This window comes from Geotrypetes seraphini, chromosome 7 (genome assembly GCF_902459505.1).
Source record: "Geotrypetes seraphini chromosome 7, aGeoSer1.1, whole genome shotgun sequence".
In the NCBI taxonomy this organism is placed as follows: domain Eukaryota; kingdom Metazoa; phylum Chordata; class Amphibia; order Gymnophiona; family Dermophiidae; genus Geotrypetes; species Geotrypetes seraphini.
The window spans coordinates 61,326,218-61,344,869 of NC_047090.1; the positions used below are offsets into that span (position 1 = coordinate 61,326,218).

The 18,652-nt window shown below is 40.4% G+C and overlaps 1 protein-coding gene across 2 annotated transcripts in view; it reads left to right on the forward strand.

The window, feature by feature from the left end:
• The window catches only part of SHISAL1 (shisa like 1), a 264,536-nt gene that overhangs the window by 227,692 nt on the left and 18,192 nt on the right, over positions 1 to 18,652 (forward strand). Inside the window, exon 5 of one of the 2 annotated variants that reach the window (XM_033952581.1) lies at positions 5,252 to 6,402. The exons of the other annotated variant lie outside the window; for it this stretch is intronic. Within the exon in view, the coding sequence (XP_033808472.1) occupies position 5,252 (1 nt within the window). The 3' untranslated portion in view covers positions 5,253 to 6,402. Of the gene's footprint in view, positions 1 to 5,251; positions 6,403 to 18,652 lie in introns of those variants that run through there. 2 annotated transcript variants of the gene reach the window in all.

Genomic DNA, 18,652 nt, shown 5'->3' on the forward strand with positions numbered 1-18,652 from the left:
TCCCTTGCCACGATCAGCTCAGCGCAACCCGATTCTTTAACCAGCACCTGTAACATGGATGCCAGTTAGAGAATTGTGGTATTAGATGGGCTAAGATGCCTGTCCTTGAGGACCGATGTGATTCTATATAGGATACCCGTGTTCGATTCTCAAAAACCGCTTAGGCGGCTTCTGAGACCGGGCGTCCTATACAGAATCCTATCTTCTACATTGTGGGGCTCCAATGGGGGAACCAACTCCCTGAGCAAATCTGACAGATATTTGACCTCAAGTCATTCAAATTCTCCCTAAAAACACTACTGTTCAAAGATGCATACCCTACTGTCTAAACCAGGGGTGCCCAATAGGTCGATCGTGATCGATGGGTAGCTCGCCAAGGTAAAGTGAGTCGATCACCCAGGACTCACTTTGCCTTGGCGATCTATCGGGCCGATCAGTCTTCCTCTCCCCGACGTCAATTCTGCCGTCGGAGAGGAAGTTCGGGCCAGGCAATCGCTGCCTGGCTGGGCGGAACTTCCTCTCCGACGGCAGAATTGACGTCGGGGAGAGAAATGCTGGTCGGCCCGAAGCAGGGAGAGCATGGGACAGCGTCGGCTTTTGGGCCTGATATCCATTGGTGGCGTTTTGGCTCCTGTTCCCTGATGGCAGCGGCAGTGGCAGTGGCTTGGGGAAGGGCAGGGAGAAAGAAAGAAAGGGGGCAGGCAGGGAGACAGAAGGAAAGAAGAGAAACAGAAAAAAAGAAAGGGGGCATGAAGAGAGAAAGAAAGAAAGGTCAGGGAGAGAGGGAAAAAAAGTTGGGGGAGAGAATGAGGTGTGGAGGAGAGGAAGCATACAGGCTGAAAGAAAGATTGGATGCACAGTCAGAAGAAGAAAGTGCAACCAGAGACTCATGAAATCACCAGACAAGGTAGGAAAAATGATTTTATTTTAAATTTAGTGATCAAAATGTGTCTGAATTTATATCTGCTGTTTATATTTTACAATATGGTCCCCTTTTACTAAACCGCAATAGTGTTTTTTAGCGCAGGGAGCCTATGAGCGTCGAGAGCAGCGCTGGGCATTCAGCGCAGCTCCCTGCACTAAAAACTGCTATTGTGGTTTAGTAAAAAAGGAGGGGGGTGGGTATTTGTCTATTTTTGTATGGTTGTTACTGAGATGACAGTGCATAGAGTCATCTGCTTTGACCTCTTTGAAAAAACCCCGGAATAGGAATGATAATTAACAATTCTATGCGTACAGTGTGCGCTGTTTTTTTTAACTTTTATTGTTGGTAGATCATTTTGACTTGGTTATTTTAAAAGTAGCTCGCGAGTCAAAAAAGTGTGGGCACCCCTGGTCTAAACTATAACACACTTGCTTCTATTTGTCTAAAATGAACATGAAAATGTGGTTAGATTTATACCTCTGTGCCGTCATCCATTAGCGAAATGATTTTTTGCACCCTGTCTTATTGATTTTCTGTCTTCTTACCTCTCCTTACCCCTCCTTACCTGTCTTCTTACCCCTCCTCCCCACCCCCCAAGATATTGTAATTTAATTTCTAATGTTGCAGTCCATCTCATTTATGGTCTCAAGAAATCGGATCATGTAAGCTCTTATTACAAAAAACTACACTGGCTCCCAGTGGAAGCAAGGGTCATTTTTAAGTTTGCTTGCCTGTGCTTCAAAACCATAACAGGATCATCCCCAATTTATCTATCTCATCATTTTGAATTAAACGATGGAATTGGTTCCTCCAATGCCAAAAACTAGGAGGATCTTTCTGTAACCAATATTGCAAAATGCATTTATGGCCAATCATACAAGCCTTTTGAAATAAAATGCTTCTTCCTTGTCCAAAAACCCCACAAGCAGTAGCTTTACCAAATAACACCCCCCTTGGAGATTCCACTAATTGACTATTCCATAATGAACCTAAAAATAATAGGATGGCAGACCAGAATGATTTAATAAGAGGACATTGCAACAATGTATGAGATAAAGTATTCAGTTCTTTCTCACATTTAATACAAATAGGAGAATTAACTAATCCTGCATGAAATGCTTGTACCTGTGAGAAATATGCCCTATGCAAAACCCTTAATAATTTTAGGCAAATGATGAATAGCTTGACTAAAATCTTGAAGTGATATTTGAGTTAGAGGTCTGCACGGGAACGAGGATTGCGGAAATCCCACGGGTCCCGCGGGAATCCCCCCCTAACCCACAGGGACCCCCCCTCTAGCCAACGGGACTCCCACGGGGATGGAAGGCTTAGGAAGCAGGGTTCGTCCATATAATATAATGGACACGTCAGCCTTAGTAAAAGAGTTTTTTTACTACATGACTTATCTGATCCCGATATGATAATTTTTGGTCTAGGATAACTCCAAGGATTTTTATGCTCGAGACCTGTTGTAAGGGGATGTTGTTTAACTGAATTGGAGACCCTCTTTCCAAGGAAATAAGATTGTTTGTGATTTATTGTTGTTCAGGGATAACATATTATTCCTAAGCCATTGGTTAATTTTTTCCAATTTCTCATTTACACCTGTTAATTCATTTGGATTCTCTGTATTGAGAGGGTGAAGAAGCCGTATACCAGCATAGGCATAGGTGGTATATCCTATGGATTGGCCAAGGGTGATTAGTGGTACGAGAAAAATGTTGAAGAGGAACGGAGAAAGAATTAATCCCTGAGGTATTCCAAAATCAGTGGTAACGGATTCGGAAGTAGAAAGATTGAAATTAACTCTAGCGGAGCACTATGAAAAATAAGATTGGAACCAACGTAATACCTGTTCGCTGATTCCTATCGATGATAGTCTTTTGAGGAGTAGAGAATGGTCTATACTGTCGAAAGCTGCAGAAAGGTCAAGAGATGTTAATATAACAGCTTTGTGGGGGTCTAGGAAATACAGAATTGATGTTGTGATACCAATAAGTGAATGTTCTGTTGAATAATGTGTTCTGAAGCCTGTGTGGTTTGAATGGAGGATGTGGGGTTTTTCAGTGAAATCCAAGATTTCTTTGAATACTACTTTTTCTGTTAATTTGGCGAGGAAAGGAAGGTTGGCGATCGGTCTATAGTTTGTTGTGTCATCAGCTGAACCGATGGACTGGAAGACAGCTAACGTCATTCCACTCCACAAGAAAGGCTCCAAGATGGAGATGGCAAATTACAGACCAGTGAGTCTCACATCAATAGTGAGCAAACTAATGGAAACCCTAATCAAACACCAATTGGATAGAATCATGGACGAGGAGAATCTACGGGATCCCCGCCAACATGGATTTACTAAGGGGAGATCCTGCCAATCCAACCTGATCAGCTTCTTTGACTGGGTGACGAGGAAGCTGGATGCTGGTGCGTCCCTGGACATCGTCTACCTGGATTTCAGCAAAGCATTTGATAGTGTACCACACCGCAGGTTGCTAAGCAAGATGAGTTCTTTAGGTTTGGGCGACACATTGACAAATTGGGTTGGGAACTGGCTTGGAGGTAGGCTTCAGAGGATAGTGGTGAATGGCACCCCCTCCGAAATGTCAGAGGTGATAAGTGGAGTGCCACAGGGCTCTGTCCTGGGCCCGATCTTGTTCCACATCTACATAAGAGACTTGACAGAAGGACTCCGAGGAAGAATAACATTATTCGCCGATGATGCCAAGCTAAGCAATGTAGTAAACAAGAGCACAACAGACAATAATTCAAGGGCAGACGATATGATGCATGACCTACTTCTACTGGAGCACTGGTCTAGGTCCTGGCAACTCAGTTTCAATGCCAAAAAATGCAAAGTCATGCACTTGGGAAGCCGAAATCCATGCAGGATTTACACCCTAAATGGCGAGATCTTGACAAAAACTGAAGCAGAAAGAGACTTAGGGGTGATTGTCAGGGAAGACATGAAGTCTGCAAATCAAGTTGAGCAAGCTTCATCCAAAGCAAGGCAACTCATGGGTTGCATACGCAGGAGTTTCGTCAGCCGTAAACCTGAAGTCATTATGCCACTGTATAGATCCATGGTGAGACCGCACCTGGAGTACTGTGTGCAATTTTGGAAGCCACATTACCGCAAGGATGTGCTGAGACTGTAATCGGTCCAGAGAATGGCCACCAGGATGGTCTAGGGATTCAAGGAGCTCCCATACGAGGAGTGGTTAGGGAAGTTGCAGCTCTACTCACTCGAGGAACGTAGAGAGAGGGGAGATATGATCGAGACATTCAAGTACCTCACAGGTCGCATCGAGGTGGAAGAGGATATCTTCTTTTTCAAGGGTCCCGCAGCAACAAGGGGGCATCGGTGGAAAATCAGGGGCAGGAAACTGCACGGTGACACTAGGAAGTTCTTCTTCACCGAAAGGGTGGTTGATCGCTGGAATAGTCTTCCACTTCAGGTTATTGAGGCCAGCAGCGTGCCAGATTTTAAGGCCAGATGGGACAGACATGTGGGATCTATCCGCAAAGATAGATAGGGAGGGTCATTGGAGTGGGCAGACTTGATGGGCTGTGGCCCTTATCTGCTGTCTATTTCTATGTTTCTATGATCCTTAACAATGGGTCTTGTTGTCACTTCCTTCCAGGATTGAGTGAGGGTGCCCATGGATAAACTGCATGTGATCAAATTATGAATGATAGGGCCAAAAACAGGGAAAAGACGATTTAGTATTGAAGGTGGGATCATGTCAGAAGGGGAACCTTTTAAATTCATGTTTGTTAAGTCTTTTTAAGTCAATCAGACTGGGGGATGTTAAATTTGGAGCATTTCGACATGCCTAACTTTAGGTGTGAAGACTTACGCTAGCTCAGTGACTAGCATAAATGCTTGTAGCTAATTGTAAGCAGTTAGGGACATAAATGCTAGTATTCTATAAACCACGCACATAACTGTGTGACATGCCCCTAACCCCCCCTTGCCCTTCTCAGGACTACTCCTCTCCCCCCCTTTGACATTATGTCCACTGCAATTTGAGAAAATAACTTCTAGAATGCTGGCTAAGGACAGTTATGCCAGGTAGTGCCTATTAACACTAATTATATCCAATAATTGGTTGTTAATTTCAATTAACATCTAATTATTAATGAAGTTTCCCTATTCTATAAGTTGTGTGTGTGTGAACTTGTACAATAATTACAAATTTGGAATGTAACTTTATAGAAGTAGGGGGTAGTTTTCAACAAACTTCTATTAACAATTATGGCACCATAATTGATAAATATTTCCCAGTTTACATAGACACTTCACTAATTCGTTGTTTTATTTTTTTCTAGAAAAAAAAGTGTGTATTAAAATGAGACTAACTCCAAGTGATCTGATTTGAAAGAAAGAAAGGAAATCAAGAGTTATCTCTGAACAGATCCTCCATTCTACAACCCAAGAAAATTACACAGAATGCAATGATTTCCAAGTCTCGCTGTAAGCAATATTTTTTTTTCAGATCTAGAATCTTCTTTCGGAAAGGACAGTCACATTTGGCAAAATGAATGAGAGACTGAAACAAGTCAAGATGACGTGGACATTACTCTGAAGCAGTGGTGGACAACCTTTCTTTGCCTTCCCATCCATTAGTCACCATTGGAGCCTACTGTGTGTCAAAATAATGAATGTGAAGTTTTCAAAGTTCTCGTGTGAGAATGTCAGGATCACGTCATGTATTCATTGCATAAAGCCTCATTTCTTCTTTCTGTCCATGCAAGCTCTCCAAGGGATAAAGAAGAATAGGCATATTGTGCACCGTTCTGTATCCAAGGCAAGTAGATGTAGCAATTTTGTTGTTCTCAACCCAATAATAATTGCCGAAATCCAAATAGAAATAAGACAATCAGATATTTAAACATTTACTTCTAACAATATGAATAACAAAAACAGAAATTCTACATTTAAGCTCAATTTTTTTTTTAAGTTCAATCTTCTTTATTAAAGTTTTTGAACATACAAAAAGTCATTGACCAGTTACAGGTACAAATATACAACATAATGCAAGTATATGTGGTCAATAACTAACAAAGTAATAGCAAAGAAAGTAAAAAGAATCTTATAAATGAAACAGCCTTGTCAGATGTGTGTAATATAAGAGAGTGGTAACACAAGTGATATAATGTCTTAAGCCACATGTATATACTGATGGTAAATATATTATATCCTTGACACAGCTTAAGACTTTTAAACTCAATCTTGAAAGCAGATTGAGCCACAGCTCTGCACTTGATGAAATTGAGATTCCTCTTTCCTAGCCAGTAGGGCACAAGCATGTCATGGGAGAGATGCACTAGCATGAGTTCTGTTGTAACAAAAGCAGTCGTAAAGGACGTGCTCCCACAAGAAGCTTCCTCTACTATTTATAGCCAATGCATCTATTGAGGCAAATTTGAAGAACAAGAAAATGGAGATTAGAGGGGCCGCTGAAAAGTCCTCAGCCTAACCAAGAAGAAAATGATTCATGAAACCTGCAAGTTATTCCACATTTCTCTTGACACTTTTCGTTTCATTTCATATCATTGAAATGAAAAGTGTCAAGAAAATTGTGGAATAATTTGTAGGTTTCATGGCTCCTTATCATTCTTTTCTTGGGTGGGCTGAGAGCTTTTCAGCAGCCCCTCGTAAATCCATTAATTAAGTATATATCATTTCTGTGACAATCAGTCACAAAGTGTATGAAATCTGGATACAAAAAAATGCCTTATAAGGGCAATGTTCACACTACCTGCACTATAAGGTCTGTGGAGACTTTTTACCAATGGGCTTTGTGCTACTTTTCAAAGTGAAAGTAGCCACACCCATTCACTCTGAAAACTGTTATGCACATAGGACTTACATAAATACACTCCTATATTTTCTTTGGATACTTTTGCTAACTAAAAACACAACCCCTTCAATACTAATGCATAGTGCGGGTTTAAGCGCCCGCAGCAGCAGAAACTGCTCCAACGCTCATAGAGGAGACATGATCGAAATATTCAAGGAAATAAACTTAGTAAATAAGGACAGGTTGTTCACCCTCTCCAAGGTAGAGAGAACAAGAGGGCACTTTCTAAACTTGAAAAGAGTAGATTCCGTACAAACGTAAGGAAGTTCTTCTTCACCCAGAGAGTGGTAGAAAACTGGAACGCTCTTCCGGAGGCTGTTATAGGGGAAAACACCCTCCAGGGATTCAAGACAAAGTTGGGCAAGTTCCTACTGAACTAGGATGTATGCTGTTAGGGCTAGTCTCAGTTAGAGTGTTGGTCTTTGACCAAAGGGCCGCCGCGTGAGTGGACTGCTGGGCATGATGGACCACTGGTCTGACCCAGCAGCGGCAATTCTTATATTCTTATGAATGCCAATGAGAGTCGGATTAGTTACTGCCGCTGCCGGCTCTAAAACCCACGCTACGCATTAGTAAAGGAGGGGGACAGTTTTCAAGAAACAAAACTCTATACATTGTTGTAATTCTCAGCCTAAACCCACCCCCATAAAAACTTCAGCTGAAATGGGTTAAAGAGCTCATGTTGTTGAGCAAGTGCTCATGGGCTGGGCAATTTTCAAATAGCCCTTCTCTGCAAGTAAAACACTGCATTGCCTGCAAAACAACTTTGAAAGTTACTTTCCCTGTGTTTCCAAATAAGTTGTTCAGGCTTCATATATTTTTCTAAGGCTTATGAAACTATATCCAGCAGTGCAACTGTCCAAGGTAAAAGCAGCAGTGCTATCTAGATAGGGTTACCATATGGCTCCAGAAAAAGGAGGATGGATTGAGACATCCGGATTTTACTTTCATTGAAAGCAATAGAAGTAAAACCCGGATGTCTTAATCCACCCTCCTTTTTCTGGAGCCATATAGTAACCCTATATATAGATAACTTTATTAAAAATGAGGTCACCTGTCTCTTTCCTATCTTCAGTATATCTTTGGTTTCATTCGTGGACCTCCTTGGTATGTTTGGCATGCAGCTTTTCACGGGGCCGCAAATTCATATTTACTCCAAAATGAAAAACAGAATAAAAACTTAGTTATCTTTGAGTACTAATGGGTTAATTCTATAAGGAACTGCCTTGACTTAGGCATAAATGCAGGTATTCTAGTTGGGTTGAAATGTCGCTCAAGCACTGTTCTGCTCATCAGCAATGCTTTAGCAAAAACTGTTGCCTCGAGGATCTCAAGTACCCTGCTGTATTCTGATGGCTAATGGATGTTAACAAATGGAACGCTACCCAATACCTATTAACAATGTTATTTGCATGTATGTCAACATTACCGCATGGTAATGGTAATGTGTGTGCAAATGACTACCAGAAATTATACAGATGACCTCATTAGATATTAATGCTGGATTAAGATTGCCAACTCAAACCGCAAAAAAACAAAAAAATGACAAAGTCCTGAATGTCGATTCCCCCAGCCCACCCAAATTTATAAGTACTTAAGCATGGACCATACTGGAACGGATCAAAGGTCCGTTAAGCCCAGTATCCTGTTTTCAACATTGCCCAATCCAGATCACAAGAAACCTGGCAGGATCTCAAAAGCAGGGGCGCACTTAGAGTGATCTTTGCCCCTGGGCAACAAGGACAATGGACCCCTAACCACTTATTCAAAGGGATTAAATTTAATAGGGCTAGGAGAAAGTGGGATCTCAAGGATCATTCTTTTATTTGTCTGAGATGGCACATATGCCTAGCTGTGAGACAGTGCCCTCCAACAAATGGAACTTAGCATTAAACAAGTTTTGTTTGTGTGAGGAATGAGGAATAGTGAGTCGGCATTTTTTTCCCCCATTCCTTTGATTTTCACCGTAATCAAAACTGGTTTCCATCCGACTATGTCGTACTGAATCTTTATCCACAACTAGGCAAGGTTTTTCCCCTATTTCATATCCCTCTTCCAACCCATTTGGTGCAATCATTACAATGCTGATCCTCAACCAGGGATCACACACTAGGGATCCTTCCAGGACCCTGCAATCATAGGCCCCCTACATTTGGGGCTACTTTTACTAAGCTGTGATAGCGGTTTTAGTGCGCGCTGAATTGCCCCGCGCGCTAGACCTTAACGCCAGCATTGAGTGGGTATAGCGTGCGCTAAAATCCTGCGTGCGTTAAAAACGCTATTACAGCTTAGTAAAAGGAGCCTTTGGTCACTGGTATCACCTTTGAGCAATGACTCACTTTATTTTCTCAGCAGCTGTGAATGCTACCACCACCAAATTCCCAACTTGGCCAAGCCTGGGTCTACAATTAAAGCTGGTATGTAAGTAAGGCATCACTGCTTTAAAGATTATACACAAAAAAGCTATACTGAGGATAAAATGATGTCTTCTGAATTCTGATAAAACCGTTTTGAATTTGGATAAGGCGGGATATCAAATTTTAATAAACCTTGAAACCTATAGTCAAAAAATATAACCTATAGCAGGTTTTAGTTCTTATCGTTACAGGGAACAGAAAGGTTGCACAAAAACTGTAGGAGATTTAGAAGCTTTTACAGGTTATTTGGGACCTATTCCCTCTTCTCTGTAAAATGTATTACTTAACAGTAAGATATTCTATCAGAGCCTTTATTTTCTAAGACTAGATAAAATTAGAATTACTGAAATAAAAGTAATATCTTTCCTGCTGAAGCTGTCTTATCCATCATCCCTCTCTACCCAGAACAGATATTTTGAGTTCTACTACCTTTTAGTAAAAATGCTTTGGATGGTGGTGGTAAAGATTAATGGCTGCAGGAAGATTAAAATTTTTAATTGTGATTAATTACATTGTGCAGTAGCGATTAATTGCGATTAATAGGTAAGATAATTTTAAAGGATATATGTCAAATACAAACACAAATAATTCATGAAATCATGCATAAACCACTTGTATATTAATAATAATAACTTTATTTTTTTATATTCCGCTATACCACAAACAGTTCAAAGCAGTTTACAGAGGAAGAGACTATATACAGACAGCAATATTACAGAAGATTTTCGAAAGTGCAATAGCATGTTAAGGTTAATCAGATTTGTCTGGGAGTGTTTTAGAAATACATCAAGGCAGAGGTGGGGTCAGGGAAATTTATCAAAGAGAAGTTTTGATTTACTTCCTAAAAGTTTGATAAGAGAGTACATTTGAAATGAAGTTGGTTAAGCATTTATTCCATTCCATTTATTCTATGTCAAAATGTCATAGCCAATAGCTTGAAGAAAGGGAATGGGACTTGTATACTACTTTTTCTGTGTGGTTTACACAATGTTTTTTATGTTGGTTTTTTTAATGTTTATTCAAATTTGATATACTGCTAAATCTTAGAGTTCTCAGTGGTTTATGTATCTTTTACAGGTATTTCAAGCATTTTCCCTGTCTGCCCTGGTGGGCTCACAATCTATCTAATGTAACTGGGGCAGTGGAGAATTAAGTGACTTGCCTGGGGGGCAGCGTGGGGTTTTGAACCCACAGTCTCAGGGTGCTGAGGCTGTTGATTTAACCACTGCGCCATACTCTCCTCAATCAAAGCAGTTTACATATTTTAGACAAGCCTTATGAAGTTTTGTACCGGGGGGCAATGAAGTGTTAAGTGATTTGTCCAGAATCAGAAGGAGCAGCAGTGGGAATTGAGCTGACCACCTCAGGGTGCTGAGGGAGTTGCTCTAACCACTAGGCCACTTGCACTTTCATTAGCCAATTAGTGTTGCCAGAAGGGCAGATTGTGTGCTGATTTGCATGTGATACCGCCCAAATAAACCCACAGCTCCGGGCTCCAGTGCCCCCAGAATATAATCATAGAAACATAGAAAAAAGCAGCAGAAAAGGGCTATAGCCCACCAAGTCTGCCCATTCCAAGTATCCCCTCCCCTGAATTTACTCCCTTAAAGATCCCACGTGAGTATCCCATTTTCTCTTAAAATCCGTCATGCTGCTGGCCTTTATCACCTGGAGTGGGAGTCTGTTCCAATGATCCACCACTCTTTCGGTGAAGAAGTACTTCCTGGAGTCGCCATGAAACTTCCCTCCCCTGATTTTCAGCGGATGCCCTCTGGTGGTCGAGGGTCCCATGAGCCAGAAGATATCATCTTCTGACTCGATGCGTCCCGTGATGTACTTATATGTTTCAATCATATCTCCCCGTTCTCTTCTTTCCTCAAGTGAGTACAGCCGCAATTTTTTTTAATCTTTCTTCATACGTGAGATTCTTGAGCCCCAAGACCATCCTGGTGGCCGTTCGCTGAACCGACTCGATCCTCAGCACGTCCTTTCGGTAGTGTGGTCTCCAAAACTGAACACAGTACTCCAAGTGAGGCCTCACCATGGCTCTGTACAACGGCATCATAACTTCAGGTCTCCTGCTGACGAAACCTCTGCGGATACACCCCATCATTTGTCTGTCCCAGGTGAAGAACTGCAGCAAAGAACTCTTATTCCATTGCTGTAAGTTCTTTTCCAGCCTGTGGATCTCTTGCTCCTCTGCTGCTTCTACCCCTACTAATCATTTCTATAGTGGTGCTAGATGCACACAGCACTGTACATTAAGCATATATGAGACAATCCCTGCTCAATAGAGCTTAAAATCTAATCAAAACTGACAAACAGGACAAATATACTATATGCTTCTAAACATCAGTATTTAGGTCCAGATTCTCTATAGGGCGCCTAACTTAATTGGCAAAATCCCCTTAATTTCAATAATTGAAACAAAAAATTAATTGGGAGATAGAAACGCCGCCGTAGTTTAAAAAGACATTTGCTTTTCTGTAGGCACAGTTTCTATTGCAGAAATAGGCAAGAGGTCACAGATGACCATTCCAACTGCTATGAATCTTCAGGAAATTATGGCATTGCTTTGATTCTTTTCATCATAATTCCATAGATAGAGTAAGATAAGGGGAGGAAATTTTCAAAAGTCAATGATTCTATTTTAAGGACACATAGGGCTCCTTTTACTAAGGTACGCTAGCGATTTTAGCGCACGCAGCAGATTAGCGCGCTAACCCCGCGCTACGCAGCTAGAACTAACGCCAGCTCAATGCTGGTGTTAGCGTCTAGCGCATGCGGCATTGTATTCCGCGCGTTAATGCCCTAACGCAGCTTAGTAAAAGGAGCCCATAGGCCTTTAAATAAAGCTGGAAGAAAAATTAAAAAATATATCTAAAGATAAAAAAAATCAAAGGGAATTTATGAAAAAAGTTAGAACAGTTATATTTTGAAGAATTTAGCTAGTAATGCTGCTTTAATCCAAACAACCTAGTTTATGAATGCATGTATAACAAAAAAGAAGACATGGGTCACTTACATCAGCATATTCATGAACTCACAGGCTGAAAAACAAGACAGATTGTTTGATAGTGTGGAATAAAAATATTGCTATAAATAAAATAAATATTGTTGAAATGAAATACAAGCCCAGAGGAGAGCAACAGCTGTTTCCAGAGTGTGATATATTGGCTTGGAAAGGAATTATCTGTGATAACCAAGTTCACGTGTTTAAATGATCCGGGGGCAACTGGGTATAAATTCTGCAAACATTTGGGCCCTGATTCTATAAAAGGCGCCTAAGTCCGACCTAATGCTCAGCAGGACTTAGGCATCCAAACTAGTTAATGAGCAATTTAAGGGTCTTAACAAGCGATAATTGGCACATGAACATCCAAAGGATGTGGATGTCACTTTGTAGGCGTCTCCACAATTTCATGGACGCCCATTTGGGAAAACTCATGCCTAAGGGAAGAGGCGTGGGCATGGAATGGCAATGGTTTCAATATGGGCGTCCTTTGATTAATTTGCATAACGCTGAGCAACTACGGTGTCCATCTCATGCCTACATTGTAGATGAATGAGAACCAGGTCTATTTTGAGCATAGTTTGGGCTTCAAATAAAATAGTTTGGGCTTCAGTTTGGGCATCCTTAATGCGACATGCTAAATAGCTCTCTGGGTTTTTATTTTTGCTTTATTAAGCTCAAAATACATTTAATAAGGCACCATATAAACAGGGCACATCAAAACAGATATATCTTTCATGCAAAACCTTCTATTTTTGTGGACAAACAGCAATGCAACAGCAATGAAAAGATCCATTAACTGAAGCACAGCACATGAAAAATGCAGCTTTTGGTCTCTTGCTAAAAAGCTACCCTTTTTCTCTGACTAAATAATGTTCCAATCAGCTCATTCTTGAAAGCAAAGAGAGCACATGAAAAAAATATATAGATTGCATACATAACTTCATTTGCAAAAGCTTAAAAATAGAAAAAACAGATACAGACCTTAGCATGGCTTCTACTTCATTGCAAATGTTCAGCTGCACAATGCTAACCTCATTGTGAGATCATCAAGGTGCAGCTGCAAGGTAGAATGCCACAATTAAAATGTGTGCGGGGATTTGAACCTATGACCACTAGGTGATTGGAACAGAGCTTTTACCCATTGAGCCACAGCAGTTTCCAGTAATATCTTTTTTTCCTTACATCTGATATAATAGCTTAGGGATCTGCTAAGCTATGATCTTGTCAGGTAATTTCAACTTCACATGGCTAGGATCACTAAGTTCTCATGGTAGGAACCCCCATAACTGAAAAGAAGTAGCTGTGGATCAATAGGTAAAATCCCTGTGCTCATCTTATAGTGGTTATAGGTTCAAATCCCAGCACATATGTTAATTGTGGCATTCTACCTTGCAGATGCACCTTGATGATCTCACAATGAGGTCAGCATTGTGCAGCTGAACACCTCCATTTGCAATGAAGTAGAAGCCATGCTAAGGTCTGTATCTGGGGTTTTTTCAGTTTTTAAGCTTTTGCAAATGAAGTTATATATGCAATCTATATTTTTTCCATGTGCTTTCCTTTCTTTCATTATAATCACCATTCTAATAACATCATAATAATAAAATATTATAACATTAAGGACATTGGACGTCTAACTCTCGCCTACAACCCGATTCTCTAAAAGGCGTCTCAAAATTTGGACATCTACACAGTGCTGAGCGTCACTGAGTGTGATTTTACAAAGGACACCTATCTTGGACATCCAAACTGCGCCTAACTTTAGACGTGCTTTGAAGAATCAGGGCCTTGGTGTTTGCACCAATAATCAAAACAAAACTATGCAGGTATTTTGTGAACTGATACACAGAAGCTTGCAGTTCATGTGGCCCATTTCATATTGCAGGAAGTGTAACACACATTGAGGAAATAAGAATAATTTATCACATTTTAACTAGTAAAAGTTCCATCAGTAATAGAAAATGTGTCAGTTATTGGTTTTCATTTCAAGATAATCTGCTAAATACCTACTGTACCTAAAAGTAACTTGTCTTGACCTGCAACTGAAAAAAGATGTGAACCAAATCTCTCCCAGTACGAAAAAAAAACCCCAACCTCTAAAAAAGGGAAATAATTGCCTGAAGTCTTGTTTTGATTTTTATCCAAGGAGATTGTATCTGTCTTTTGTACAGTTAATTTTGTGATACTAATGCTAAGTCTGGCGCGAGCAGAGAGTGTAAGATGCTGCTCGCCCCGTCAAACATTTCAAGAGGTATGCGAGGGGGCAGGGGTGCACAAGCGGTGAGGAAGAGTTGGGAGGAGCACGGTGTCACCATCCCAGGCACCACCTCTCTCCTATGGCACTGTATGGCATTTTGGCACAAACACTTCCCCCAGCTCCAATCTAGGGCTGTGGCTCACTGGTTGAGCTGCTGCCTCTGCATCCAAAGTTTGTGAGATCATATCCTTGTGACCTTGGGCAAGTCATCTAATCCTCCAGTGCCCACCACTTTGAATGCCAGAGTGACAAAAAGGCAGTATACAAGTCCCCTTTCCCTTTCACATATAACTTATATGAACATATTTAACCTACTACTCTAGTATAAAGCAGTGTTCTTCAGTGCAAGGCCTGGGACTAATAGTGGCCCCTAGAGACCTATGGAGTGGCCCCCACTGTCATTCTGGGGTTTTCCCTCTGCTTTTCTGTCAAAGTTTTGTTCAGAAAGAAGGAAGTAGATGGTAGAAAGCTGCATGCTTTTGAAGAACAAGGTATTTCTCAATAGAAACACCCAATAGAAACATTTGGAAACACCCTTCTTTATTATATCCCAAATGAAGAGCTCTAATGGAGACTGGAAGTGATGGATATGAGAGTCAGCATATTATGGCTTCACATGAGAAAATATTTGGTGGCTCTTGTTCAACTCATTTGAATCCCAAGTGGCCCTAACTTAAAAATGAGTAAAGATCATTGGTATAAAGCAAATTACCTTTATAGGGGCCTCAACATGTATAGTTTTCAAATTCCTCACATAGTTCAACCTCCCACATCTCTTCAATTCACATATAAAAGTACATGCACTGTGCAATAACACATGTACTTTTATTCACAAACACGGCAAAAAATATTCAAAGAATCCATTCCCACTGGTAAAACAGTATTTTACCTAAGTGATGTAAATCATTGTTTCCCAAACCTGTCCTGGAAGACCACCAGTCAGTCAGATTTTCAGGATAACCATAATGAATATGCATGAAAGAGGTTTGCATATAATGAAGATCTGAAAGAGGTTTGCATATAATGAATGCAGATCTGCCCCATGCATATTCATTAGGGCTATCCCGAAAACCCAACTGGCTAGTGGTCCTCCAGGACTTGGTTGGGGACCACTGCTGTAAATGCCTTTCACTATTGCCCTATTCACTATTGCCTTGAGTCTGAATTCTGATCCAAACAAGATTGCAATCACACTATTTTTAATTGTTTTTGTGTGCAAGGGTGAAGGAGGGAGGGAATATTTAAGAATACTTAAGGGAAACAACAGAATATGTTAATGTTAATTTCTGTCTTTGGTATTCACCATGGTTTTTTTTTTACTCTAGATTTTTAAAAATGTACATTTATAACCACAAAGTCATAGTACAGCATTTGCTCTTGAGAATAAGCACTTGACATTTCATATTATCACCACTGACTGTGGGACTCATTTTCAAAGCTTTGGCCCTGATTCTATAAAGGGTGCCTAAGTCCCGCCTAACGCTGAGCAGGACTTAGGCATCCAAACTAAGTGGTTAACGAGCCTTTTATGGGTCTTAACGAGTGATAATTGGCACATGGACGACCAAAGGATATGGACGTCACTTTGTAGGCGACTCTACAATTTCATGGATGCCAATTGGGAAAACTCATGCCTAACGGAATAGGCATGGGCATGGTCTGGGTGAGGCTTCAATATGGGCATCCTTCGATTCATTTGCATAACACTAAGCAACCTAGGACGTCCATCTTATGCCGACATTGTAGGCGAATGAAAACCAGGTCTACTTTTCAGCATAGTTTGAGCTTCAGATCGACCTGAGTTCTATGACGGAACTTAGGCACAGTTTGGACGTCCTTAATGCGATCTACTCAATAGCTCTCTGGGTTTTTAATTTTGCTTTATTATTAAATTGATTCCCATTTCTTTCTTAATTTCTAGTGGCTTTTTTTTCTCTCAGTTTTCTTTGGTTCCTTCTTACCCATCCTGTTGTCCTCCCCTTTCATGTCTTCTTCCCTATCCAAATTGTATTTCTTCCCCTGCTCTCCGTTTGGCACAGTAAGTCCTGTACATCTTTTGTTCGTCTGATATACTTAGAAGTACGATTAAGCAATTTATCAAATTTTAAAGAAAACTTGAAACTTTAAAATACATTTAATAAGGCACCATATAAACAGGGCACATCAAAACAGATGCACATCAAAACAGGGCAGCATGCAAAACCTTCTATTTTTATGGACAAATAGCAATGCTATTTGCTGATTAGAGGAAAGATCCATTAACTGAAGCAAAGCACATGAAAAATGCAACTTTTGGTCTCTTGCTAAAAAGCTACCCTTTTTTCTGAACAAACAGTGCTCCAATCAGCTCAGGACCTAGTTTTACAATTGCTGTGCAACTTGCTAGCTTATTGTGTAGCACACTGGTTAAACCTACCTTCTACCCTAATGTTGCTGTTTTGAATCCCAGTCACTCTCTCTGATGGAAGAGAAATAAATAAGACCATTAAACAAATCCAACTCCCAGTATCACAACTATAATGAAAATCACCATTCTAATAACATCATAATAATAAAATATTATAGCATTAAGAGCATTGATTGGATATCTAAAACCCGATTCTCTAAATGACGTCTAAGGACTCCTTTTACCAAGCTGCGTTAGCGTTTTTAGCACACGCAGCATTGTAGCGTGCTCTAAACCCACGCTACGCGGCTAGAACTAATGCCAGCTCAATGCTGGCGTTAAGATCTAGCGCGCATGGCAATTTAGCACGCGCTATTCCGCGCGTTAAAGCCCTAACGCAGCTTAGTAAAAGGAGCCCTATATAGTGCTGAACGTCACTGAGCGCAATTCTACAAAGTACACCTATCATGGATGTCCAAACTGCGCCTAACTTTAGAGGCGCTTTGCAGAATCTGGGCCTGTGTGTCTAAGTGCTTTAAAAATGAGCCTCTGTGTCTTGTATAAGCACTGTACAAAGAGCATTTTGATTCACCATGTCAATCAAAAACCAGTGTCACTACTGTACTGTCCTCTCTTATAGTTAGATAGTTATTTCTTCTACAAAGTAGACAGGAATTTTCTGTAGCTGGTGGTGCACCACAGAGAACTTTTAAAGTTCATGAAGCAATCTGAATTACTCACTTCTGTGATTTACTGTATTTTGTAAAGGCTTTTTTCCCTTTGGGGATTTTGTTATTAAGGAGCAGTTTTATGCTTTCCTTTGTGTTTGTGCTATAATCATCATGTTTTTGAATCTTTATATAGTATAGAGTGATATTAGGGACTCACAGGGGAATTCTGTTTATGGCGCCAAATGTTAGATGCTACTTCCTGGCGTGGAAAAGCGTTTTAATGGATGCAAAGTGTCATAAGAGAACAGAAATGGCAGTTCTGCGTGATAACTTATGTGCCCAAGTGTTTCCATGTGGATCTGAAAGGGGGCATGGGCATGGATGGGTCAAGGACATTCCCTTAAAATGCAGTGTTATAAAATAATGTGATTCCTCACCCAAACCTGCACATCAGGCTTCAGTTAGTGCAACTGCTTGCGCTCAAAATTGAGCATGGATCCTGGTGCTATGCCCCATTCTTTAAGGGACACCAATTCTGGAGTAACCATTATAGAATACTATTCAGTGCTGGAGGGAGGGTTTCAATGCTGAATTTTAAGTGTCATTTACTGACTCCAGCCCTTACTGTTCAAAATTGTCAAATTACACTTGAATATATTTATATCGGTGGTGCTATAGCATAATTAAGAAATATATGGTTCAATATTTACCACTGTCAGTATCTTCCAAAGCCATTCATTTGATCAGCCTATTTGACACAGACTTGAGTGAAAGTAATTTGTGCCACAATACTTCTCACTCCTACCCCTTTACCTTTTTATTAAAATCATCATTTAAGAGCGATACTAACTAAACTATTATACCTTTATAGCACACTTTTACTCCATTTTGTGAAAATTAAAAAAAAAAAAAAAAATCACTGGAGTTATGCATATAATCACTGGCAGGTTGTGTGATGCCTTATATGTTACAGAAAGCTTGATATTCATTGAGGAGATCAAATCTAACATCAGACTTTCAATAGTAGAAGTTCTATCAGCAGTGGAAAACAGTGACAGTAATTTGTTTTGTCCCTAGTTATAGATCATCAACCAAATGTCGTAGGAATTTACACAGTAA